This window comes from Phacochoerus africanus, chromosome 3 (assembly GCF_016906955.1).
Source record: "Phacochoerus africanus isolate WHEZ1 chromosome 3, ROS_Pafr_v1, whole genome shotgun sequence".
NCBI classification, from domain to species: domain Eukaryota; kingdom Metazoa; phylum Chordata; class Mammalia; order Artiodactyla; family Suidae; genus Phacochoerus; species Phacochoerus africanus.
In genome coordinates, this window is record NC_062546.1 from 30,207,894 (window position 1) to 30,227,525 (window position 19,632).

The window sequence follows — 19,632 nt, forward strand, 5'->3', positions numbered from 1 at the left end:
TAAACAGGCACCAGAATGAGCTGTCCCAAAAGCCAGCGCGTGTGTCAGGGGAAAGTGCAGCTTAAAGAGGGAGTGAGTGCCGCATCCCGGGAGGTGCTGGACTCATGCCTGCAAAACCACTCACTCCCCCGCCCCACCCCTGTCCTCTAGCAGGAGGGAGACAAAGAGAAATTCCCAAGGACTGATAATGATGCCCAGCGGTAGTCCTGGGAATCTGCATTTTAAACAGAAGCCCTGGTGGGAACCTCTGGTGCCTCTCCCAACCAGGAACCCAAGACCGAGGGCGAGAGACCTGGGATGCTCTTCACACCTCTCCTGGTTGGGGTGTGAGTGGCATCACCACCAGGAAATGAGCTGGCAGCTTCTGGCCCCTTCAGGGCCCCTCCATGTGTAAGCGATGCCTGAAATGTGAGGCCACACCGCCCCTTTGCAGGGAAACCCAAGCGGAGGAGTGTGCAGCTGGATTGAAGGGCTGGGCACTCGCCGCCTCCCTCCGCGCCTCGCCTCGCTCCCAAAATTCACTCGCCTCCACGTTCAATCTCAAAGCAGCCGAGCAGTCCTAGCTGCCAGGAACAGAGTCCCAGCCACCATGAGGGCAGCAGATCACTCCAGGCTGCAGGTGTATGAGCGAGCCTCGTGAGTCTGCCTGGGGACCAGCCAGCCCTGCTGACCATGAGCCACCCGCTAAAGGGCCGGAGGGAGGAAGGTGAGTTAATTCTCCTCTCTGCGGGGCCCCCTCACAGGTTTCCTGGGCAGCAGGGGACACAGAAGCCGACGGGATCTTTGGAGGCGCAGGCACCCAGGTTCGAGGGCAGGGCCTGCCACTTGCTTGCTGAGCAACCTGTCTGGTTAACCATCCAACCTTCCCTGACTCATCCACGAGATGAAGGCGGCCATGGCCCCTTGCAGGGCTGTGGGCGGATTGAAAACACCCCGTGCCAGCCTTACCACAGCACCAGAGGCCATCAGAGCCCGCCTGGCTCTGTCAGCCTCCTGCCGTCTTGGTTAGGGTTACCTTTCTTCAGCAATCCCCTCCACAGACTTCTCTGTCTGTCTGTCTGTCTGAGGCAGGGATTGTAGAGGTGTTCTGACCTCATGACCTTCCAGGGTGTCAGAGAAACATCAGCATGGGGGGATCTAGAGCTGGTGGAATTAAGTAGTTGGAGCCTGGTTCTCTCTGAGGGGCCACCAACCAGCCGAGGGTCCCCACAGTGAGATGGAGCGGTACAGGGAAGGGGCCTCTGCAGGTGTCAGGCTTCATCCCTTTCATCCGGTTCCCTCTCTTACAGCAGCAGGTGGCTCGAGGGGGCAGGTGAGGAGCGGCTCTCCAGGCACAGGTGAGATGGGGTGAGGGTCCTGGTGAGCCCCAGTCCAGCCCCCCACCCAGCCTTCTGTCTCATCCTCCACTTCTCTCCCTCCCTCTCAATGTAAGGAACCCGCCCCAGGCAGGGAGTTTCACTGGGGAGGGGACAGAGTGCTGCTCAGAGGGGGCATGTCTTCAGCCCCAGGGGGCAAGAGCCAGCCCCAGATTTAATGACACCGAGCTGAGCCTCAGGGAGCTGGTTCCAGGCAGCTGGTAGGAGATGGAGCCAGGACTCACACCCAGGCTGCCTGACTCCAGAGGGCACACCCATACCCTTCACAAAGTGCCAGCGGTGGTGGGCCACCTTCCCATCCGGAATGTGGACACAGCTCTCCCCTGAGCCAGCAAGGGCTTTACCCAGAGGGGGCAAGCTGCTCCAGGAGTTGAAGAGCCACCGAAGTCACAGGGGGCAGACCCTCCCCGCCATCAGGAGGGCAGGACCCACACCCACCAGTCGGGCGTACTGCACTTCAGGTCAGGAGTCATGAGGTTACAGTCCAGTCTTTTTTTCTGCACTTGAGGCATATGGAGATTCCCAGGCTAGGGGTCCAGTGGGAGCTGTAGCTGCTGGATTACGCCACAGTCACAGCAATGCAGGATCCAAGCTGTGTCTGGGACCTACGCCATAGCTCACAGCAACACCGGATCCTCAACCCACTGAGCAAGGCCAGGGATCGAACCTGCACCCTCATGGATGCCAGTCAGATTCGTTAACCACCGAGCCTCAACAGGAACTCCTGGTTATGGTTCAGTCTCCTCCTCGCACCCCAGGCAGGCACTGTTGGGAGAGATGCTCTCAGTTCATTCTAAGGGGAAAGGACTTGTCCTGACCCCCACACTGGCACGTGGGACCTGGAGGAGCTGGCCCCAGGATTCACCCATCTGCCTCCTCTCCCTGACTCTTGCACCCACTGCTCCTCCATTGCCAGGGGTCTGAGCCCTTGGTGGGGTGGGCGGTGAGGGGGCAAGAGCAAGACGCGCAGAGGAGCCAGGGCTCCAGGAAGGAGGTGGGGGCCAAGGAGGCACCACTGGCATCTCAACACTCCTTCCTGCCCCCAGAGCTGTGCCATGATCACTGTCCCTCCTCCCAACCCCACTGCCTCCGCTTTCAGTCTTCATATCCCTCCAGAGACATGAGATCAAGGGTGAGAAAGTGCACAGTGCCCCAGGTGACTGGACAAGGACCTGTCCTCAAGGAGGGTCAGCTCCCTTGGTGACACCATGTATGTAGGATGCTGGGGCCTGGTCCCCCACATTCCATTTCCCTGTGGTCCTCCAGGTTACTGTCCCTTCTGCACCACCTGGCTCCCCCTGTGTCCCTGCTGAACGGGCTGCCTTGTTGGGGTCTCCTGTGGGCATATATGCAGGATTGGAACAGAAAGTCATTTTGCTGAAAATGCAAACCTTTTTCTACTGAAATATGCCACATACACAACCCCACCTTGCCATTTTCCCTTCTGCCTAGAAAAGAGGAAGGGGGGGGAAAAAAGGAGTTCCTGTCGTGGCTCAGTGGTTAATGAATCCGACTAGGAACCATGAGGTTGCGGGTTTGGTCCCTGCCCTTGCTCAGTGGGTTAACGATCCGGCGTTGCCGTGAGCTGTGGTGTAGGTTGCAGACTCGGCTCAGATCCCACGTTGCTGTGGCTCTGGTGTAGGCCGGTGGCTGCAGCTCCAATTCAACCCCTAGCCTGGGAACCTCCATATGCCGCGGGTGTGGCCCAAGAAATGGCAAAAAGACAAAAAAAAAAAAAAAGAAAGAAAGAAAGAAAGAAAAGAGGAAGGGATCAAAATTTGTACTTCAGGGACCCAAATGGTCAAGAGACACAGCGAAGTTAAATAAAGGGAATCCAGTAAATGAACCGGAGCAGCCCAATTACATAAATTCGAAATCTCCTCTGGAGTCACCTCTGAGGGACCTAAATCCTATTCCTTCTGCTTATGTTCCATAAGAAGGGGGAAAAAATGTCTGAGAACACAGTTTGTTTCTCAAAAAAAAATTACAGTTTGTTTTTCCATTTGTTAAACAGGAGGATCAGAATTCTCCGTCCTCTTGTATCGTTTGGTGAACATGCTTAACTGTTGGGAGCTGGTGGGTGAGCCAGACACATTGGGCCTTCCAGCTCCTCTCTTTCCTTTCAGCCTATTTTTCGCCCTGAATTTTCTGACTCCCATCAGCTGCATGAACGGGAGGAGGCCTGATAAGTGCAGGCGGTGCATTCAGAGCTTGGAGGTCTTCCTAACCTGACAGCTGCCTTCCTAGCTCCTAAATTATGCATCCCGTGGAGGCTATTGAAAACTGCCTATGAAAGAAAAACTAAAGCAGCAGCTTGCTTGCCGTGTAAAAGAGGTTGGGTAAAACTGAAAGGCAAATTATGTCTCACTTTCCACATTCCACATGCATTTCCTTCAATTGGGAAATGAGATTGTAACAGGAATCACAGCTTGGGGAAAATATATGAGCCCCCACGTTAGGTCTACGATGCTTAGGAGGATGCCTGAGACAGTTCATTACCAAAGAGAAAACCATGTCTTAGCTGAATGAGCACAGATCAGAAGAAGATACAAACCTATGTTGGCTTTCTTGTCCAGTCCTTTCAAGCAACATGGAACTGGTCTTGACCACAAGAGACCTTTCTCCTTAATCCCTTGACCACTCCCTCTGCTCCTCTGCCTTCTTTGAGAGCCTAGCTCCATCCTGGAGCTCTCCCTGGGGGCATGGCCGTGGTGACAAACACTTTCCTGGACTTGCTGTCATGTCTTTAGTGGGCGTAGATGGGTTTCTGGATGAAGACCTGCAGAGCGCAGACAAGAGCATCTGTAGGACAAATCTGTCTTTCTCTGACAAATACTGACCAGCTTCCTAGCTTGGATGAGTTGTTATTACATTTGAAAAGTTTGTTCTTACACTGTCTTACCAAAAACTCCTTTCCCATAGGAGGTGAGAAGGAAAAGAGGTCAGAGCAGGAATTGGTGAAAACTCAGGCGATCGCCTACGTCTGAGTCTGTAACTAACACTCAGTGCTTTTCAGTGTGTTTACACCAGGTGTCTCAGCAGACCCTGCAGTAACTATAGCAACTGGAGACCACATCCCAAAGATGGGGAGATCATTAATGGGGGAGTCAGATCCTTGTTTGATGCCTCTTGCCTTCACACCAAGTGAAGCAACTGCAGCAAAGATGCTCATGGAGCCTGCCCCACAGGGACTGGGAATCAGTGTCCCCACCATCAACAGCCTCTTCAATGCTGCCAGCATGATCCTTTGATGCAGAGCATCTAGCAGATGCTCCAGTATCACACTCTCCCTCCAGACTTCCCCCAGCCCCCTGTAGACTTGCATCGCCCTCCCTGCTCCCCACTCCAGTACCGATCAGACCCAAGACCTAGCTCTACCCTGATCACTCACAGCCCAGACCTCTCGGCATTTCCACTGGGGCCCCACAAAGCCCTGTTCCCTCTGCCCAGAATCCCCCTGCCTCGCTACCACCACCACCACCACCCATCTATCTCCACTCCCTTCTTCTCTTGACAAACTTATGTTCATCCTTCAAGACACAGAGTAAACATCAATTCTTTTTTTTTTAACTTAATGAATTGTATTCCATTTACAGTTGTACAACAATCATCACAACCCAGTTTTACAGCATTTCCATCCCAAACCCCCACCCCATCCCCCCCCAACCTTTCTCCTTTGGAAATCATAAGTTTTTCAAAGTCTGTGCATCAGTATCTGTTCTGCAGAGAAGTTCAGTGTATCCTTTTTTAAATGCCTCATATAAGCGATAGCATATGACTTTTGTGTCTCAGTCTGACTAATTTCACTTGGCATGATAATTTCTAGGTCCACCCATGTTGCTGCAAATGCCATTATTTCATTCCTTTTTATGGCTGAGTAATATTCCATTGTGTATATGGAGTATCTTCTTTATCCACTCTTCTGTCAATGGAGATTTAGGTTGCTTCCTTGTCTTGGCTGTTGCATATAGTGCTGCAATGAACGCTGGAATACATGTGGAGTTCCCCTTGTGGCTCAGCAGAAACAAACCCGACTAGTATCCATGAGGATGCAGGTTTGATCCCTGGCCTTGCTCAGTGGGTTAAGGATCCAGTGTTGCCCTGAGCTGTGGTATAGGTCACAGACGAGGCTCAGATCCTGCATTGCTGTGATTGCGGTATAGGCCAGCAGCTATAGCTCTGATGTGACCTCTAGCCTGGGAATTTCCTTATGCCACGGGTGCGGCTCTAAAAAGCAAAAAACAAAAACAAAAACATTGGAGTATATGTATCTTTTTGAGTCATGGTTTTCTCTGGATAGATGCCCAGGTGTGGGATTGCTGGATCGAATGGTAATTCTATTTTTAGTTTTTGAGGAATCTCCATACTCTTTTACACAGTGGTTGCACCAATTTACATAAAACATCAGTTTTTTTATGACGTATTTCCAGCCATCCTAACCGTAATTCATCACTGATCTTTTATTGTCTCCACAGTTTTGCCTTTTCCAGAATGCCATAGAGTTGCTGTTTATATCAGCTTATTTATAATTTCCAAAAATCAGGAGCAACCAAGATATCTTTCAATGAGTGACTGCATATGTGGTGTATTCAGACAATGGAGTATTTGTCTGTGTTAAAATGAAATGAGCTGTCAAGCCACAAAAAGACATGGTCGAACCTTAAATTCATATTCTTAACTGAAAGAAGACATTCTGAAATGGCTACGTTCTGTATGATTGCAACTCACCCTAATATCAGTACAAGGTTTCCAGATACGTATAGATCTTTTTTTTCTTTTTTTTTTTTTGTCTTTTTGCCATTTCTTGGGCCGCTCCCTCGGCACGTGGAGGTTCCCAGGCTAGGGGTTGAATTGGAGCTGCAGCCACCGGCCTACGCCAGAGCCACAGCAACGCTGGATCCAAGCCGTGTCTGCAACCTACACCACAGCTCACGGCAACGCCGGACCCTTAACCCACTGAGCAAGGGCAGGGACCAAACCCGCAACCTCATGCTTCCTAGTCGGATTCGTTAACCACTGCGCCACGACGGGAACTCCACGTATAGATCTTAGAAACGCATCTTCCAGCTGGAATATTATGAAACGTAAATACTATTGACATAAAATTTTCAGAATAATGAATCAATTTAGTTAAGCACAAATTTGGGTATTTCATAAACTTAAACTGTAAGTAGAAGTAATGCCATCATATTTAATCAACAGACCTATATAAGTTTGGGAAGAACATATCTAAGGAGAATAACAGTATAATCTTGTATTATATTTAATGCTGACAAATTGAAAAAGACCTATTTGTTTTTCTTTTTTTTTTAATTTTTATTTATTTAATTTTTTTTCCCCATTTCTTGGACCGCTCCTGCGGCATAGGGAGGTTCCCAGGCTAGGGGTCTAATCGGAGCTGTAGCCACTGGCTTACGCCACAGCCACAGCAATGCCAGATCCGGGCCACATCTGTGCCACAGCTCACGGCAACGCCAGATCCTTAACCCACTGAGGAGGCCAGGGATCGAACTTGCAACCTCATGGTTCCTAGTCGGATTCATTAACCACTGCGCCACAATGGGAACTCCCTATTTGTTTTTCTTAAACCAGGCATTATAAATTTGTTCATTTGCCAAATGTTTACCTAATTTCTAGGATCTTTGGAATATTTAAGTTTATATAAACACTTACTGATATAAGCCAATCAAATGAGCTCTTTTATTTTCTTTTTTTAATTTTTATTTTTTGCTTTTTATGACCACACCTGCAGCATGTGGAAGTTCCCGGCCTAGGGGGCCAAATCAGAGCTGCAGCTGCTGGCCTACACCACAGCAACGCCAGATCCAAGCCAGGTCTGCGATCTTCACCAGAGCTCACGGCAATGCCAGATCCTTAACCTACTGAGCAAGACCAGGGATCAAACCTGTATCCTCATAGACACCATATCAGATTCTTAACCTGCTGAGCCACAGTGAGAACTCATCAAAAGAGCTCTTTTAATCTTTAAAGACACTTCTTGTGATGTCCCTTGGAGCCTCTCATTGATGAATGATTGCATTTTTAAATGGACTTTATTTTTTAGAATGTTCTTAGATTTCTAGAAACTTTGTACAGAAGGTACAGAGTTCCCATATATAATCATCTTTCCTCCCCTCACCCCAGCTTTCCCTATTATTAACATCTTGTGCCGATGTAGTGTGTTTGTTACAACTGGTGAAAGAATATGAATACATTAGTATTAAGTAAAGTCTACAGTTTACATTAGGGTTCACACTTTGTGTTGTACATTCTATAAGGTTTTTTTTTTAATTTTTTATCCAAGTATAGAAAAATCTATGGGTTTTAACAAATGCCTAATTACAATATCATACAAAATAGTGTACCCTAAAAATGCCCTATGCTACACCTAGTCACTTCTCTTCCTCTCCCCCTGCCCTCCTGGAAACCACTGATCTGTTATCATCTCCCCAGTTTTGCCTTTTCCAGAATGTAATATAGTTGCAAACATAGAGAATGTAGCCTTTTCGGAATGTCTTCTTTCAGCCAGGCATATGAATTTAAGGTTCCTCCAACTCTTTTCATGCTCGATAGCTCATTTCATTTGGACACTGACACGTATTCCATTTTATGAATACACCACGGTTTGTTTATGCAGTCCCTCACTGAAGGACATCTTGGAGGCTTCCAATTTGGGGAAATTATAAGTAAGCTGATGTAAAACATTTTGTGCAAGTTTTTGTGGGAACCTAAGTTTTCCATTCATTGGGGTAAACACCTAAGAGTGCAATTGCTGAATCGAAGGGTAAACTTACGTTGAGTGTTATAAGCAACTGCCAAACTGTGTCAAAGTGGCTGTACCATTTCGCATTCCTTTTGGCGATAAATGAGAGTTGCTGTTGCTCCACATCCTCCCCAGCATTTGGAGCTGTTAGCCTGTTGGATTTTAGTCATTCCAGTACCTGTAGCAGTATCTTCTTGTTTTACTTCACGGTTCTCTGATAACATATGATGTGAACGCCTTTTCATATGCTTATCTCCCATCTGTATACTTTCTTTGGTTCGATATCTGTTTAGATCTTTTGTCCATGTTTTAAATTAAGATTTTTTTCCCTTATTGTTCACTTTTAATAGTTCTTTGTATATCTGGGTACAAATTCTTTAAGTATGTGTTTTGTAACACATTTTCTTTCAGTCTGTGGCTTCTATTTTCATTTTCCTAACAGTGTCTTTTCAAGAACGGAACTTTTAAATTGTAATAAAGTCCATCTTATCAAATTTTTCTTTCACAGATCCTGCTTTAGGTGTTTTATCCAAAAAGCCTTTGAAAACCTAAGATCACTTAGGTTTACTTTTATGTTATCTTACAGGAATTTTATGGTTTTGCATTTTGCATTTAGATCTATGACCCATTTTGAGTTTATTTTTGTGAAAGGTATGAAGTCTGTGTCTAGATTTGGGGGGGGGGTGTCATGTGATATGATATCAATTGTTCCAGCACCATTTGTTGAAAATACTCTCTCCATTAAATTGCCTTTTCTCCTTTGTCAAAGATAAGTTGGCTATATTTGTGTGAGTCTATTTCTGGGCCTTCTATTCTGACCATTGATTTATTTGTCTATTCTTTCACTGATATCACACTGTCTTGTTATTGTGGCTTTAGAGTATCTTAAAGTTAGGTAGTGTCAATCTTTCAACTTTGTTCTTCTCATTCAATATTATGCTGGCTATTCTGGATCTTTCGCTATTCCATATAAAGTATAAAATAAGTTTATTAAAATTGACAAAATAACTCACTGAGATTTTGATTGGGACTGTGTTAAATCTATAGATGAAATTGGGAAGAATTGATACTTAATAATATTGATTCTTCTTATCTATGAACATAGAATAGCTCTTCATTTATTTAGTTCTTTGATTTCTGTCATCAGAGTTTTTTGTTTGTTTATTTTTTGTTTTGTTTTATCTCATTTTGCTCTTTCAAGGCTACACCTGGAGCATATGGAAGTTCCCAAGCTAGGGAACTGCCATCCATCCTACACCACAGCCACAGCAATGCCAAATCCCAGCCACATCTTCTACCTACACCACAGCTCACAGCAACATCAGATCCTTAACCCACTGAGTAGGCCCAGGGATCGAACCCACCTCCTCATGGATACAAGTAGGGTTCATTACCACCGAGCCACAGTGGGAACTCCCTTTCATCAGAGTTTTGATTGTTTGGAGGTTTTTTTGGTTTTGTTTTTTGGGGGGTTTTTTGGCTGCTCCCATGGTGCATGGAATTTCCTGGGCCAGTGATCAAACCCATGCTGTGATTGTGACCTTCACCACAGCTGCAGCAACACTGGATTCTTAACAGACAAGCAAACTTCCTCATCAGAGTTTTGTAGTTTTCCTCATATAGATCTTACATAATTTGTTAGATTTATACCTACATATTTCATTTTTTAATACTAATATAAATGATGTTTTTAATTTCAATTTATATTTGCTTATTGTTGGCATGTAGGACTTTTGCACATTAGCTTTATATTCTGCAGCCTTGCTATAATCACTTATTAGTTGTAGGAGAGTTTTTGTGCAGTCTTTGAGATTTTCTACGTAAATGGTAATGTAATCTGTAAACAAAGACAGTTTTATTTCTTCCTTCTCAATAAGTGTACTTTTTATTTCTTGTTTTTGTGTTCTTGCATTAGCTAGGACTTCCAGTACAACGTTGAATAGGTAAGAGGGACTACCCACATCTTATTCCTGATCTTAGGAGGAAGGTACATAGTTTCTCACCATTAAGTGTGATGTTAGCTGTAGGTTTTTTATAGAAATTCTTATAGAAATTCTTTTTTTTTTTTTTTTGTCTTTTGGCCTTTTCTAGGGCCACTTCCTGCTGCATATGGAGGTTCCCAGGCTAGGGGTCTAATTGGAGCTATAGCTGCTGGCCTACACCAGAGCCACAGCAACACGGGATCCCAGCCACGTCTGCAACCTACGCCACAGCTCACGGCAATGCCGGATCGTTAACCCACTGAGCAAGGGCAGGGACCGAACCCGCAACCTCATGGTTCCTAGTCGGATTCATTAACCACTGTGCCGCTACAGGAACTCCTAGAAGTTCTTTATCAGGTTGAAGAAGTTCCCATGTATTTTCAGTTTGCTGAGTGGTTTAATTATGAATGGGTGTTGTATTTTTTCAAATGCTTTTTCTGAATCTATTGATATAATCATATTATGTTTCTTCATTAGCATGTTGATATGATGTATTGCATTAATTGATATTATAATATTGAATCCGTCTTTCATTAGGGAATAAATCCCACTTTTGTTGTGATATGTAATTTTTTTTTTTCTTTTTAGATCTGCACCTGCAGCATAAGGAAGTTTCTTGACTAGGTGTTGAATTGGAGCTACAGCTGCTGGCCTATGCCGTAGCCACAGCGACACTGGATCCAAGCTGCATCTGCAACCTATGCCACAACTCAAGGCAATGCTGGATCCTTAACCCACTGAGAGAGGCCAGGGATTGAACTCACATCCTCATGGATACTAGTCGGGTTTGTTACCGCTGAGCCACAACAGAAACTTCCTGTTAATTCTTTTTATACATTGTTGGATTCGATTTGCCATTGTTTGAGGATGTTCACATATGTGTTGATGAAAGTTGCTGATCTGTACTTTTCCTTCTGTGTAATGTTTTTTTTAGTTTTGGTATTAGGGTAATGCAAGCTTTATAAAATGAGTTGGGAAGTATTCCTTAATAGAAATTTTATGGGAGACATTGAAAATAAATTATATTTCTTCTTTAAACATTTGGTACAATTCATTAGTGAAGCCATCTGGGCCTGCTTTGGGGTTTTTTGTTTGTTTTTTTTTAATTATTAATTATTGATTCAGTTTCTTAAATAGATATAGGCCTACTCAGATTAGCTACTTTTTCTTGGGTGAGTTTTGGTAAATAGTGTCATTCTAGGAATTAATGTTTCATCCAAGCTATCAAATTTATAAGCATCAAGTTTTTTCATAATATTCTTATATTGTATTTTTAATGATCATGTGATCAATAGTGATGACTACTCTCATTTCTGATGTTAGTAATTTGTGTCTTCTCAATTTTTTCCTTGGTTTTCCTGGCTACAGTTTTATCAATATTATTGATCATTTAAAAAAAAACAGCTTGTGGTTTCATATTTTCTCCATCATTTTCCTGTTTTAAATTTCATTGCTCTCCATTCTAATTTTCACTATTTCTTTTCTTCTACTTTCTTTGGATATAATTTGCTCTTCTAGTTTCATTGATGGAAGCTTATATTATTGATTTGTCTCTTCTGATGTATGCATTCAACACTCTAGTTTCTCTCTAAGCACTCCTTTTTTTGCATCCCACAAATTTTGATGTTTTATTTTCATTTAAATTTATAGTTGGATTCCTATCCACCATTTTGTTGCTGTTTCCTATTCATTTCTCTTGTTTTTTGTCCCTATTCTTATTCTTCTGTGTTCTGTGGTTTTGATTCAGCATTTTATATGATTTCAGTTTCTCTTCTTTTTTAGTATATCAATTTTATTCTTTTTTCACTTTTTTAGTGGTTGCACTAGAGTTTGCAATATACATTTACAACTAAGTCCACTTTCAAATAACGTTATACCTCTTCATGGGGAGTACAGGTGTTTTATGACAGAGAGTTCCCAACTCCTCCTTCCCATCTGTTTAACACTGGTGTCATTTATTTCACTTATCCATTAACTATAAGCATCCAATAAATTTTTGCTATTATTATTTTAAACAAACTCTTATCTGTTAGATTAAGAATAAGAATAATAAAATATTTCATATGCTCTTTGTTTACTCCTTCCTAAAAGCTCTTTTTTTCAATGTACCAAGTTTCTAACCTTCATTATTTTCTTTCTCTCTGAAGAACTTAGCGTTTCTTGCAAGGCAAATCTACTCAATGTTTGTTTGTCTAAGAAAGTCTGTATTTCTCCTTCATGTTGGAAGGATAAATTTGCTGGCTACAAAGTTCTAAGCTGTGGGTTTTGTTTTGTTTTTTTTTTTCCTTTTTAGCACTCTAAATATTCCACTTCAATCTCTTCTTGCTTGTGTAGTTTCCAAAGAGAACTCTAATATAATTTTTATGCTTGTTTCTCTTTAGGTAAAATGAAGTTTTTTCTTCTTCCACCCCCCTGGCTTCTTCCAGTGTTTTCTCTTTGTCTTTGATTCTCTATAGTTTGAATAGGATATGCTAGGTGGAGAGTTTTTGGTATTTGTCCTGCTTGGTGTTCTCTGAGCCTCCTGGATCTGTGGTTTGGTGGTTGTCATTAATTTTGGACAATTTGCAGCCATTATTACTTCAAATATTTTTCTTTCTTTCTTTCTTTCTTTCTTTCTTTCTTTCTTTCTTTCTTTCTTTCCTTCCTTCCTTCCTTCCTTCCTCCTTTCTTTCTTTCTTTCTTCTCCTTCTGGTATTCCTATTACTATGTTACACATTTTGCAATTGTCTCACAGTTCTTGGGATATTCCAGTCTATCTTTTTTAGCCTATTTTCTCTTTGCTTTTCAGTTTGGGAAATTTCTAGTGACATACCTTCCACTCTACTGATTCTACTGATTCTTTATTTGACTATGATCAGTGTACTCTACCTGAGGTTTAGGGGAGAGTGTAGGGGTGCCAGGGAGTCAGAGGAGGGAGACCTGAACTCCCATCCCACACCAGAGACTCTGTCTGAAAGAGGGGGCCTTTGGAACCAATAAGCTCTGGGAAGCATCTTGGACATCCGGTTTCTCACAGTTGTGGGTGCTTTCCTGGCATTGAAGCCCTTGGCGCCATAACTGTTCATTCTCTGCCCCTGCAGGTGACAGGTCTGGGAGGAGACCTTCAAGAAAGCGGACTTACAAAGCCGAGCATGTGCCAAGCAGGCGGGGAGCACAGACTGGCCAGAAGGAGCGGGCTGGGGGCAGCCCCAAGCCGGGATCTCCCCAGAGGAAGCCAGCAGAGCACAGGGGGCACCACAAGCAGCTGGGGGAACGGGAGCGAAGCTCAGCGGAGAAGACCAGTGGAGGGAAGAGGAATAGGGACAGAAAAGCTTCCTTCAGGGAGCAGAGAGCACCCCCAAAGAGGGAAAAGGAGGTGCCGAGGAAGGAGGAGATGTGGAAGCAGCTGAAGAAACACAGGTGTGTTTCAGACGCGTTTCAATCTGCCCTCTCCCTCTCCTTTCAACCCTGCTCACTCCCTTGATGAAGCCCAGGTATCCCCCCCCCTGGTGAATGGGCACCCCCTTCCCCCTGCATCTCTTTACCCCTGCCCAGATCTCAGTCTGGGGCAGAACCGGGATGAGGATCACAGCCATCCCAGATGGGCACTCTTGACTCAAACTCCTCAGGTAGCTCAGGTGCAAGTGGAAGCTCTGAGCAGGGAGGTGACATGGTGGCAGGATGCAACAAGATCCCAGTTCTCCTGAATTTCAGCTTGTGACTCACCACAGCTCTTAAAGAGAGGCTGAGAGAAATTAACAAAACTGGATTAAGGAATCAGGGAGGGCTCAGGCACGCCATCCTCCCAATCTGACATGCGTCCTCCTCTGTGAGATGTGGCACTGAGCTAGAAGACCTTCAAGGGTTCTACTAGCCCTGAAATTCTAGGATTTGGAGGTTTGAGGTTTAGAGGTTTACTTTTGTTCATCACCGTTGGCACAAGTGGGTTTGTGGATAGAGCCAGTTTATGAAATCAGCAAGTTGGGATCTTTAGTTTCATTCTTTGCTACCAGTTTTGATGGGACATCTCCTTTTTGTTTCGCTTTTTCATTTTATGTTGCCTCACTTCTCAGGATATTTTACGCATCCCCATTGATAATGGACGGAGGCTTTTGAAACAGGTGGAGACAGCAGGATTATGGTGAAGAGCTGATGCTCCTCCCACCAGTTTCTTTTTTTTCTTTTCTTTTCTTTTTTTTTTTTTGTCTTTTTGCCTCTTCTAGGGCTGCTTCCTGCAGCATAGGGAGGTTCCCAGGCTAGGGGTCTAATCGGAGCTGTAGCCGCTGGCCTGCACCAGAGCCACAGCAATGCAGGATCCAAGCCGTGTCTGCGACCTACACTACAGCTCACGGCAACACTGGATCCTTAACCCACTGAGCAAGGCAGGGATCGAACCCACAACCTCATGGTTCCTAGTCGGATTCGTTAACCACTGCGCCATGACAGGAACTCCCATCCTCCCACTGGTTTCTAACAAACCCTCTTTGCCCACATCTTCACTTAGTGTTCCACTGTACACTACCAGCTTTACAGAGGGGAAACTGAGGCCCTCAAAAGGGGCCACTGGTTTCTTCCATCACCCATGCCAGCCATTCCTGTCTTGGTATAGGGTTTTTATCTAGCCTGGTTGTCCTTAGACATGAGCTAACAGAGCAAAAGATGCATGGTATCCTTAGCAACTTAGAGAGAACTTGAATGCATCATTGACGTGCCTGGGAATGTTCTGACCATTAGAGGGGGGCTGTCCTATCCTGTCTGGATGGTGGACACAAAGTAAGGGATACAAGTAAGTACTCATTTGTACCATGTTCGGCTGAGTGCCTGGCAGGGCAGAGAGAGATGAAAATGCCCTGTCCTATTCCTCAGAAGTTGACAGTCTAGCAGGGGAGCTAAGACATAGGCATCAGCCATCATTAGACAAGGCAGAAAGCAGTATGTATACAAAAGAAGAGTTCCCGCTGTGACACAATGGGTTAATGATCCATGTTGCTGCAGCTGTGGCAGAGGTCACAGATGCAACTTGGATTTGATCCCTGGCCCCAGAATTTCCATATGCCATGGGGACATAAAAGGATAAATACATAAAGAAGTCTGATGAAAAGGGTGTTGCTGGGGGCTGAGGCATTAGGGCTCCTCCCCGGAGAAGGTAAGCATTTCCATGAGGCTTTGAAACTCGAGTGGGGTTTGAACAAGCAGTGATTGAGTGCCTGTGCTCCCAGGCTGAGGGAACACCTTGTGCAAAGACTCAAAGGCAGAGATCACGTGGTGTGGCCAAAGTCCCTGCGAGATAAGCTTTCCAGAATTCAAAGGCTATTGCCCCCCTCCTTTCCATCTCCCTCCTCTGACCTGTCTTTGCTCCTTAGAACTTGCTTACAAACTAAACTTACAGAGGCTGCTGCAAAATGGGCTCTAAAACCTGCCATCAACCCAAGCCCACATCCTGATGTTTCCACTTGTAAAGCATTAAGAAGGCTGCCCAGGCAGGTCCCTTCTCCGGCCCCTTCCCACCCCCTGTCAGCTGCTGCCACCTCACTGTTTTTATGAGTGAAGGAGGCTGTGAGCAGCACTGACAAGAATTTGGATTTTGTGGCAGCTGAGCCCATGGTCACCACACCCTCCAGCTGGAAGTTCCATGCAGCTCTGCTGGCCAATACAATGGCCATTAGCCACACGCTGGGCATTTGAGATGTGGTTGGTGTGACTGAGGAACTGAATGTTTAATTCAATTTAATTTTAATTTGCTGTCAATACCACTGAGTAAACACAAGAGTTAATGAGTTTTCTTAACTTGGACAGACAGATGTAGTTTTGGTTATTCATTTTTGTTTGTTTGTGAGGGTTTTGTTTTTGGCCCTGCCCACAGCATGTAGAAGTTTCTGGGCCAGGGATCGAACCTTTGCCACAGCAGTGATCCAAGCTACAGCTGTGACAATGCCTGATCCTTAACCCGCTGCACCACAAGGGAACACCCAGATATAGTTTTGAAGTTGACTTAATGTTGAAATCAAAGCATTTCTTCTGGGAAAAAAAGACTAATTTGTCAATGCAGACATGAAAGTCGAAGGAAAATGACATTCTGTTAATTGATTCATTTTTGAGAAAACTTTTAGGTATGTCTAAAACAACTTGGATATATGAATCTTACTCTTTCAACTAAATCTTATGAAATCCAAATACAGATTAAATATGTTCAATGAAAATTTCATGTCTGAATTATCACCCACAGGGAGTACAAGATGAACACCAGATTTTGAAGACAGTACAAAAGGAATATAAAATGTCTCATTAATACTTTTTACATTGATTACATGTTAAAATTACAATTTTTAATGTATTGAATTAAATGAAATGCAATGAAATTACTAAAGTGAATTTTACTCCTGCCTTTTTTTTTTTCTTTTTTTGTCTTTTTAGGGCTGCACCCGCGGCATATGGAGGTTCTCAGGCTAGGGGTCAAACTGGAGGTGTAGCCACTGGCCTACACCACAGCCGCAGCAATGCAGGATCCAAGCCGTGTCTGCGACTGACACCACAGCTCATGGCAACGCCGGATCCTTAACCCGCTGATTGAGGCCAGGGATGGAAGCTGCAACCTCATGGATGCTAGTCAGATTCATTTCCACTGTGCCACAACGGGAACTCCTACCCATAACTTTTTAATATTTTAATATGGCTACTAGAAAATTAAAAATTGCAATACGTGGCTCACATTATATTTCTGTTGGGCATTCCTGCGGGAGGGTTTACTGTGTGAGGAGGACTCAGAGAGATGAAGTTTGAAGGGACAGCCCTAGTGGTGCCCTGGGCTACAGGACAGAGTAGGGGCCTCCTCTACCAGGTGATGGGAGTTGCAGAGGTTCTGAGCAGAGCAGGCTTGTGGTCAGAGCTGGGAGTGTCTTGCTGTGGACTCCCTGCGTTCCACCGAGCACCCGCCCGGCCTCACCTCCTCCTCACTCTCCTCTACACCACCCCTCCTCTGCTCCAGGTCGTCCTCCTTGGCCTCCGGCGCCTCTGATGGGGAGTCTCTGTCTGAGGAGGAACTGGCCCGGATTCTGGAGCAGGTGGAAGACAAGAAGAAGCTTATTGCTACCATGCGGAGCAAGCCCTGGCCCATGGCGAGGAAACTGAGGGAGCTCAGGTGAGCAGAGCTGGGCCTCTCCCCAGCCCGAAGGCTCAGCTCCCATGGGAGCATCTTTCAAGGGAGACTCACCCTCCCACCCTGTTTTGGTCCCCGGCCCCCAGCACAAGCACAGCACAGAGAAAGGGTGCCCTTAGAGCCACGACTGGCCATCAAGGGCCAATTGTTGGCACCAAGCAGGACCTAGCAGGAGACATGGGGGATGGTTGCACTCTGGCCACGCCCACCCCTTCTGTCCCACGCCCCACCTCATCTGGTGGCTTCTGTGCCCCCCTCACAACCAAACAGACATGCCTTCCTTGGGGAGGTCGTTCTATGACTCCAGATCTTGACAAATTGAGACCTCTTTTGTGTGCCTTAAGCACCAGAACCTCCCTGTGTCACATACTCACACTTACAGTGCAAAGAGCCAGGGGAGGGTGTCTCTCTCTCTCTTTTTTTTTTTGTCTTTTTGCCTTTCTAGGGCCGCTCCCGTGGCATATGGAGATTCCCAGGCTAGGGGTCTAATCGGAACTGTAACCGCTGGCCTACACCAGAGCCACAGCAACGCGGGATCCAAGCCGCATCTGCCTACACCACAGCTCACGGTGTTGCGGAAACCACAAAAACCATGGCAACGGAAGGAGACAAACAGCACTCGGAGATATGGAAAAGCAAGGTTTATTCAGCACCGGTGCGGGCTCAGAGGAGTCACCTCCAGAGTCTGAGCACCAGGTCTTTGTTGTCAGTAACTTTTATACACTACAAGGTCTGGATTTTCCCATGTAAGCATCCCGGACCTCCCCCATCCCCAAGCAGACAGTGTTCCTCCCTAAGAAACTGAGCGAGCAAGGTTACAAAAGCAGAACTGATAAGCAATGCTGGGTACCTGATTAGCAGGGCTGCTGGCTTGGACAGAGGGCACACAGTTGTTACATTATTACAAGAAGGGTGGTATAGTGATGAGCACAGCTGGAAAGGCTTGTAGCTGCCTTCTTAGCCAAGGGGGGTTGTTCTTTAGTTAAAACTCCATTTCAACGGCAACCCTGGATCCTTAACCCACTGAGCAAGACCAGGGATCAAACCTGCAACCTCATGGTTCCTAGTCAGATTCGTTAACCACTGAGCCAGGATGGGAACTCCCAAGGGGAGGGTCTGACTTAGCTACACTCCTGTCCCCAATGCCTAACACAGGGCCAGGCTTGCAGTGATGCTCCATGAATATTGTCTGGCCCCTGTGTCCCTGCCCTTAACCCCTATGTTCAGCTCAGCAGCTTTTCTCATTTCCACATGACAGGCTGGCACATCAATGCATTTTCTAGCTCTTGAGTGTCTGCTACAGTTTTGAGATAAAAGCAGGATGTTTATACTTTAAAAATCTCAGCCAATATTACCATCTTGCTCCAAGTCCCACCTCAGTCTTCCTGCCGCAGGGTTGGGATGACACTCCCTTCTGTAAAAAGCCATTTTCTGTGGCTCCTCTCACAGTTTCCTCATTGCTCAAGTCAAACACCTTACCCTTTATCACATGGAACAAATTTGGCAGCCATATCTCCACATTCAGCCTGTCTGTGCCCAGGAGGCACAGCAGAGATGCTGGCTTCCCAAACAGGCTGCAGTCTCTGACAAGGTGTCTGGTAGACAGAGCTGCCCTGCAAACTACTATGTTGTCTTCAAGTGGCGGCAGGAAGAAACGCCTCCCCTTCAGGGCCTCCAGGACATTGCTGACCAACTTTCTGGAATTATGGAAATGTTCTAAATCTACACTAGTAGCCACCAGTCACATGTAGCTAGCAAGCACTTTAAAAGCAGTTCGTGCAACTGAGATACTGAATTTTTTTTTTTCCTTTTTTAGGTCTGCACCTGCGGCATATGGAGTTTCCCAGGCTAGGGATCTAATTGGAGCTACAGCCACCAGCCTACACCACAGCCACAGCAACGCTAGATCTGACACCGGATGGCAACGCCGGATCCTTAACCCACTGAGCAAGGCCAGGGATCGAACCTGCAACCACATGGTTCCTAGTCAGATTTGTCTCTGCTGTGCCACAAAGAGAACTCCTGAATTTTTAATTTATTTAAATTTAAGTCATCACAGGTGGCTGCTGGTGACAGCTGGGGGCAGTAGGTACAGCTTCAGGCAGTGGGCTGTCTGCCTTCCCAGCTCCCTTTTTCTGAGTCTCTTCTCCCTGCTCCCCCAGGGCCAAGTTCTTTCTCCTTCCATCTGTCACTCTAACAGAACCTTGCCCCCACTCAGGTATCATGGGAACACATCTTTTATTAACAGCGGAAAAAGAGCAAGCTCGATGCTTATGGAAATGAGATCTCCAGCTGACTGGAAGTCTCAGGGAGCATGAAAATCCCTGAGGGCTATTCAGCTGCCCAAGAAGGCTTCATCTCCTCCAGGCCTGCGGG

The 19,632-nt window shown here is 45.7% G+C and overlaps 1 protein-coding gene across 1 annotated transcript in view; it reads left to right on the forward strand.

The window, feature by feature from the left end:
• The first annotated feature begins 597 nt into the window (after positions 1-597).
• The window catches only part of TMC2 (transmembrane channel like 2), a 69,937-nt gene continuing 50,902 nt past the window's right edge, over positions 598-19,632 (forward strand). Inside the window, exons 1-4 of the mRNA XM_047770350.1 lie at positions 598-706; positions 1,290-1,337; positions 13,202-13,520; positions 17,086-17,238. Coding sequence (XP_047626306.1) covers positions 673-706; positions 1,290-1,337; positions 13,202-13,520; positions 17,086-17,238 — 554 coding nt within the window. The 5' untranslated portion in view covers positions 598-672. The remainder of the gene's footprint in view (positions 707-1,289; positions 1,338-13,201; positions 13,521-17,085; positions 17,239-19,632) is intronic.